This window comes from Mytilus californianus, unplaced genomic scaffold (assembly GCF_021869535.1).
Source record: "Mytilus californianus isolate M0D057914Y unplaced genomic scaffold, xbMytCali1.0.p SCAF_2, whole genome shotgun sequence".
Classification (NCBI taxonomy): domain Eukaryota; kingdom Metazoa; phylum Mollusca; class Bivalvia; order Mytilida; family Mytilidae; genus Mytilus; species Mytilus californianus.
In genome coordinates this window covers 87,979,019-87,987,206 of record NW_026262668.1, presented here as the reverse complement: position 1 = coordinate 87,987,206, position 8,188 = coordinate 87,979,019, and the positions used below count along the sequence as shown (strand labels likewise).

At 33.0% G+C, this 8,188-nt stretch overlaps 1 protein-coding gene across 1 annotated transcript; it reads left to right on the top strand.

Annotated features, from left to right (window-relative positions):
* Positions 1–438: 438 nt before the first annotated feature.
* Positions 439–2,675, top strand: LOC127728421 (pancreas transcription factor 1 subunit alpha-like). The gene is made up of 2 exons (XM_052235791.1): positions 439–871; positions 2,189–2,675. Exons 1-2 carry the CDS (start codon positions 439–441, stop codon positions 2,392–2,394), a joined length of 639 nt encoding a protein of 212 aa, XP_052091751.1. The 3' UTR covers positions 2,395–2,675.
* Positions 2,676–8,188: the final 5,513 nt, after the last annotated feature.

Here is an 8,188-nt window from a genome sequence, read left to right as displayed (position 1 = left end):
TGTTTTTAAAATTGCAAATTAATTTTTCTCCCGACGGCGCAATACAAAGCGAAAGTGGACAACACCCACTTAGACCAAAACGTAAAGGGAAATTTGAAACGGACAGATCCCTTTTCAATATTGTTATACTCGAGTTTCAATGTTGACAAAATCTGACCTTTGATATATTCGATACATATTTTCGAAACTTAGCACTTGAGATGTTTTAGATTAATCATTTTCATAGGACGACAAATCTCGCCAAGACGTAATTTGCATCTCCTGGCACACGACAAAATAAAACAAATGATTTGATTGGCTGTTATCGCGATTAATACACGTGCCCAGTGTTGACACAAAAAGATAAAACATCGTTAAACATTATTTTACTAGTTAAATAGAAAATCACTCGTGTATTTAAGAAGGTTAATTACTCAATACTTAAGAAAATTATTGAACATGGAAAGTCTTGATTTCGGAAGAAATATTGAAACATTTAGAAATGATTTTCCAGTGTCTCCTTATTCTTCATTTAGTGAAAGTTTATCACCTATTTCATCTGATTATTCTTCATGTAATGAAAATGACTATCATAAATGTATTAAAAGGAGGAAGACTAAGTATGGACACATTCAAAGTTACCAACGGGAAGCTGCAAATTTACGAGAAAGACGCCGAATGCAGTCAATAAATGATGCATTTGAAGGACTTCGGGAGCATATACCAACATTACCTTATGAAAAAAGACTTTCTAAAGTTGACACTTTAAAATTAGCTATAGGTTACATTGGCTTCCTAGCAGAACTTATTAAGTCAGATATAGAAAACGGTGATAGTGTATCATCAACATCAGATGACAGTACAAGAAAAGTTATAATTCATTACCATACTGGTGAGTACTAAACATTTGATACCTGAAGACCTACTGAGGTTGATTTTAAGCAAGCGATTTACTAGTTTTTCATAAACATGTCAACTTTTTCAATAAACGAGTTTACGAAATGGGTATGTTTCATTTTGAGCTTTTTAATTGTGACTTTGAAAACATCTTAAAAAAATGTTTAAAATAAATATACATTTTACTTTTGCACACATTGTCCACTAAACCTACATTTGTACTTGGGTCAATCTATAAATTCAGAAAAGAAAACGGTACTTGATTACTAATAAATGTTTAATCATCATGCGCATTTCTGTAGTTAGACACATTCCTTGTTTTTATGAAAATAAAAAAAAAATCATGTTCAATTTAAGATACATTTTTTTTTCGTCTAAAAGTACCTGGATGATCTTTCAATAATTTTACATTTTTACCTGACATCTAATGAACTAACTACATGTATTATATAATTGTATAAGAATATTTATGAAATATCGAAATTTCTTTTTTATTTAAAGTGTTTATTGTGTGTTTTCAATTCGTTTATTCTCTACTGTCAAAAGTCGCAACAGAATTAATTGCAAACAAAACTGTTAGGGACATTAAAACAATTATGTAATTAAACTTTGAATATCGTTAGAACTAGTTTCTATTTACGAGAATATTAATATTATAGATCCCATTCAAAAGAGCGTGGGAAAACAAAAACAATTGTATTGTATTCCATTTAAAGATTTTCACTTTAACTGCCCCTAAATCTTACTTTATCTAGAAAAATAAATCTAAATAGTATAGTAATAATTAACCAAAATTCTGCACCAACAAGATTTTAAGTTTAAACCATCCAATTAAACCATTCAACTGAGTAAAAGGTCGGGGTGGTTTTAAAATTAAACAAAAACAGCTATGAAACCAACAAGGAATAACATGCACCTGAAGATCAAGCAATTTGGTTATTATATGATTTTGGATTGATTACAACATTTTAAAGGGTTAACAATTTTCCTAGTGAAAGATATCTCTTTGCAAGGCCATATTTTATAAATTAATGGTCCTTTTAATTTGCCAATATCTAATTTTATATTAGGCGGCAAAGTTCACAAGTACATTTCAAAGAAATGATTGCTGTTCTTTATCAGTATTATAATATTGTATTGAAATAATTGTGTTATTTACGATGTAGAAGAGAACATTTAAATGTTTACTTATTCCTCATCTGTTTATGAAGAGTAAACAGAGTAAATATTTGTCATTGATGCGCTTCTTTGTCATATTTGCTGATGACCAATTATATTTACACTGGTTTCTTTTCTTTTTTGCACGTGCCAGGCTTGTTTGCAGACGACAACTCAATATACGGTGGACCACCTTTAGCTGGACATTCGTTATCTTGGAAAGATGAAAAGAAACCGCAGCTTGGACCAAATAAAACATTTTATGCTAAAATTTGGACACCTGAAAACCCCTCAGAATGTAAGACTGTTGACAGTGATGAAGATATTTCACAAAAAGTAGATTCTACTGTAAAAATCTAGATCCGAATTGATTTTATATGTGTACTTTTGTATGTTCATCTATTTTATCATAACCAGAGGGTTGAATGCATAAGCTGTAACTCATCCGTTCCATTTAAAAAAAGATCAGACACAATCGTCTCGGGTAAAATTTAAATAAACTATTTCAGACCAGTTTACGGCTGATTTGTATATGAACAGATGAGAACTACCTAGTCATTATTTATATGTGCAATATTTGTTATTATATATTTGTATTTATTGTTACTATCTGTGATTTATATTGTTGAATAAAATTTACATGCGTACACCATAATAGACATTTTCGTTAAGAACATGTATAGGGATTTTATGTCATGAAAACTTATACCATTTCCATTCTTTTCACAAGGGTTATTACAATAAAAGGGAAAGGAAGTTTTCTTAACGCCTAATTGATGGTATACATCAGTCATCATGATTTGCATCTATCTTACAGTAATATAAATTTGAAATACGAAAAAAAAATGCTATTTTCAAGCAGTTTGTATAGTTACTTTGTCGACGAATCTTACAGCGACCCGAATTAACCGTGAGTGACGACAATTTTTATTGCATTTGTAAAAATTTAGTTTAAATTGAAGATAAAACTGCGAAACTTTTACAAGATAATGTCAAAATAATGTAAATTAGCGATTGGTGGACACTCGAGTCATTTGCAATCATACCACAGTACTTCTCCTTTTTTATACTTCGTTTAAAATAAATCCTCAGTAAACTGAAATGTTCATGAATTGCATGTAATTTTACTCGTAACACCTTTTTAAAATTTGTCGCTGGCACTTTAATCCACGCATACTTCATTTGTAGAAAATTACGAACCCGAAAGTCTACAAGTTATTGCTGTTTAAGCTGTTTATATAAGTTGATAACAAACCGCATGATATATTTTTCAAAATTTCACAAATTAAATGTTAAGTTGAAAAACATCAGATATTTTTATACACAAGTAATCATAAATATTTGGTTGCTTCGAATTATATCTTTAAATGTATAGTGCCTAAAAAAAGGGATAACAGGAATTGCCTAAAAACCACACAGTACAACAGACAACACCAACCACCCACAAAGAACCAGATACACATGTACATGTAAATATATTTATTCTAAAACCAGTTGTTTGCATGATACGGGTTATGTTCTTCTTGTATATTTTATGATTGTATGATACTAAACCCCTAACGGGAGGGATTGTGCTTGATTTTCATATGATGAAGACATAATCTATCAATCAGTTCAATTGAGGTTTGGAGTTGGCATGTCAGTAACTGCTAGAAGTCCTTTGTTAATTCACGTATCATTGTCATTTTGCTTATTTTCTTCTGTTAACTATTCTACCATCTGACTCGGACTTCTTTTAAACTGAGTTTTACTTTGCATATTGCTGTGTGTTTGTTTATTCTACAATGGCTAGAGGTATAGGGGAAGGGTGGAGATCTCACAAAACATGCAGGTTTAACCCCGTCGCATTTTTGCGCCTGTCCCAAGTCAGGAGCCTCCGGCCTTTGTTAGTCTTGTATGTTTTTTTAAAATTTTGGTTCATTTATATGTTTCGGAGTTTAGTGTGACGTCCATTTTTGCTGAACTAGTACACATTTTTGTTTAGAGGCCAGCTGAAGCCCGCCTCCGGATGCGGGATTTTCTCGCTGTGTTGAAGACCCATTGGTGGCCTTGGGCTGTTTTCTGCTCTTTGGGCGGGTTGTTGTCTCTTTGACACATTCCCCGTTTCAATTCTAAATTTTACAACAACGAACAACACATGGTTCAGATAGGTTGACCTGGTACATGTACAGACAAACAACTTGGTTGGTTTAAACCCGTTTTAAGTACGCATAAACACACCTTTGTCCATCTAAGCAAAATATCGTCAAACTAAAACAGACAATAAAATAATCTCCACAGTGCAGCTACCGACAGGATGATTACTAGTACATTAACAAGGAAATAAAAAAACGGCACACAATTTGGAAGGCATGGTCACAATCTGCTTGCTACTACAGAAAGCTAGGTATTTATTCTCTGTCTGAAAAAAAAAAACGTAATAGAAAACTCATCAGAGAGAAAACCAGAAGTGTCCGCCATTCGAGAATGATACTCACATTTCTATCATGTATTATCTTTTTTGTGTCGTTGGGTTGCTGTCGTTGACTTATTTTTCAAACCTCTTATAATAATGTATACAAAGCGGGACTTTTATATTAGTTCTTTTTGAAAAAAGGATAAATTCGTTATTGAAAATTGATCAAACTGTATGGCGTGTTTAGTCTATTCAATTTTTTCTTTCTTGTTTGCTGGTAGGTTTAAGAATACATCGCTCTTGTTCTTAATTTGCTAGATTCCTGACTTTGGACAGGCCTAGGGTCAGTAGATGGGAACGTTTAAACTAGATTTGCTAGTTGTGATGCCCCCACCCCCTAATTCTCGGTCAAAATGAAAAGAGAAAAAAGCGCAATAAAAAATAATTAAAAAATACCAGAACTATATAAATATTATAGACATCTGAACACAGTCCCAAATGGAAGTCAATACTACATAAACAATGCTTGCGATTTGAAAGGCACAAAAATTATGCCTTCAATCTTACACACTAGCTTCGGATATTGATAGATTTCACACAACTTAAAAAAACCAGTGAACAATAGCAAGACCGGTTGAAATACATATCGCGATATTGCACAAAACATAACTAGGAAATCTATCAATTGCACGAACTGGATGTGTTATTTCGTTTATCCACACATCCTTGTCACGACGAAGTGGATGTGTTATTTCGTTTATCCACACATCCTTGTCACGACGAACTGGATGTGTTATTTCGTTTATCCACACATCCTTGTCACGACGAAGTGGATGTGTTATTTCGTTTATCCACACATCCTTGTCACGACGAACTGGATGTGTTATTTCGTTTATCCACACATCCTTGTCACGACGAAGTGGATGTGTTATTTCGTTTATCCACACATCCTTGTCACGACGAAGTGGATGTGTTATTTCGTTTATCCACACATCCTTGTCACGACGAACTGGATGTGTTATTTCGTTTATCCACACATCCTTGTCACGACGAACTGGATGTGTTATTTCGTTTATCCACACATCCTTGTCACGACGAACTGAATGTGTTATTTCGTTTATCCACACATCCTTGTCACGACGAACTGAATGTGTTATTTCGTTTATCCACACATCCTTGTCACGACGAACTGGATGTGTTATTTCGTTTATCCACACATCCTTGTCACGACGAACTGGATGTGTTATTTCGTTTATCCACACATCCTTGTCACGACGAACTGGATGTGTTATTTCGTTTATCCACACATCCTTGTCACGACGAAATGTATATGAACTCAAATAAACTGTAGAAATATCTTTCAATTCTCAAATGACTATTAGATCAATTACAAAATATTTAGACACTTTAATATGTTATTCGAGATTTAACGACATTTCATTTAAAATAAAATTTGTTGCACAGGGTTCTCATGTGTCTAATAGAGGCTATCTGAACACACCTGGCCATTTTGATCTGAATGAAGATCATATAGAATAAAGCAATAAGTACAATCAAAATGTGTATGCATCAGTTCTAACAGTATCAACTACATTTCAGAGCATATATTGTACATGTTTGTATACGGGTATTTTGTTTCACTCTTACCCGTCTTCACTCTTATCCTTCTGTTCCATCATTCCGTCTTTCCGACATTGCAAATACAACTGTTGTTCGTACCTTCTTTTTTTTGTTGGGTTGTTGGGCTACCTTATCGGAATTATGGTCCGGATCCTATTTTCTTATGATATTGCACTATCTCTCTTCAAAAATGGGAACGTAACATATATTTTATAAAATAATGCCAACATTCAGGCAAATATATTACACACATATTATTTTTTCTCGTTTTGGTCTGGCAGCCAATTTTAATTTTAATTTAATTTCCATTACAAAAGGCTCATTTCTCATTACTATTATAACTGTGAGTGAAAAGGAAATAAAGTTATCAAATTAAACAAGAGGTGTTCACGAAAGGTCAATATTGGTACAAGTATTCATTACATTTATCAATTAACATTAACATTAACATTAAAATTTTGATAAAACATATTCCAAAATTTCTGTCAATTTCAACATGACATTCTGTGATACAGTTCATCAAACAATGATGTCACGGTGACGTCATAACTTTTATGATTAACCTATGTGGTGAATACAACCTATAGTTTGATTGGTCAGTGACAAAATCCCATACATTTTACAATTGTTTGTGTAAATCTTGATAGTTTATGCTTGCGATGACATTTGTTTCTTTACCGAAGAATATAATTTTGAAAGATGTGCTCCCTCAAATTTGCTTGTTTAATGAGTGCACATTCTCAGTTGAATCAATATGCGCGTGTTTGCGGTTACGTCTCAAACCTCAATGAAAGTAATATTTTCATACTTATCAAAACAGTTTGATCAAATTATAATTCTGTCAAAACTTTTGCCATAGTTTATCACGAATAAAAATACTTGTTTTGGGAGTGTGATGCCACCTTAAGAAATTCAAATAAAATGTAGTATTTGTCACCATCTCCTGTGTTGATATTATTAATAAGGCAAACAAATTTAGGAATTGCCCTTTAATTTTTTATATTATATAGATTTAAAAGACATATTGATAAAGAATGTAATTCTATAAAAATGTACTATTGATGTTCTGTTATGCGTCTTATATTTTTTGGAGGTGAACACCATTAGTAAATGCATTTTATTCTTAAACGGTCATGTTGATCTTAACATCATCTAAAAAGTCTGAACAATAAATTATTCAGTCATTTTCAGTCTTTCAGTATTTTTTTTAAGACTTATTCACTGCGTTAAATTCGTTACTGTTCAGACAATTCAGTACTGTTCAGTAGCTTTTCAGACCATTCAGTACTGTTCAGTAGCTTTTCAGACCATTCAGTCCTGTTCAGTAGCTTTTCAGACAATTCAGTACTATTAAGTAGCTTTTCAGACAATTCAGTACTGTTCAGTAGCTTTTCAGACAATTCAGTACTGTTCAGTAGCTTTTTAGACAATTCAGTACTGTTTAGTAGCTTTTCAGACAATTCAGTATGAAGAGTGTATATGTGAATAACAACTACTTAACAGTCTGAACATACTAGACAAAACAGATCTAAATTGACTCCAAGCGAATTGTCGGCACAGTGTTGAATTTACCACAATGAATAAGACTGCATGAACATTGGCCTGACCAAAAGAAAGGTACTGTTTATGATGTTGCTGTATAAAATCTTGGAAACAGTACTATAAATGATAACTGTAAAACTAAGGAGATGTGGTATGATTGCCAATGAAACAACTATCCACCAAAGTTCAAATGAAGTGGATGCAAGCAATTATTGGCAACCGTACGGCCTTCAACTTTGAGAAAAACCCATACCGTATGGTCGGCTATAAAAGGCCCCGACATGAAAAATATGAAACAATTCAATTGAGAAAACTAACGGCCTAATTTATAAAAAAAAAAAAACAATTTACGAAAAACAAATATGACAGACATGAACCAAAGACAACCACTGAACTACAGGCTCCTGACTTGGGACAGGCACATAAAGAATGTGGGCGGGTTTAAACATGTTTGTGAGCGCTCAACCCTCCCCTAACCCGGGACAGTGGTGTAACAGGACAACATAAGAACAAACTATAATAATCAGTTGAAAAAGGCTTAACTAATCAGATGAATACAAATAGAAATACATCTAACAAAAACACAGAGTGGACGTG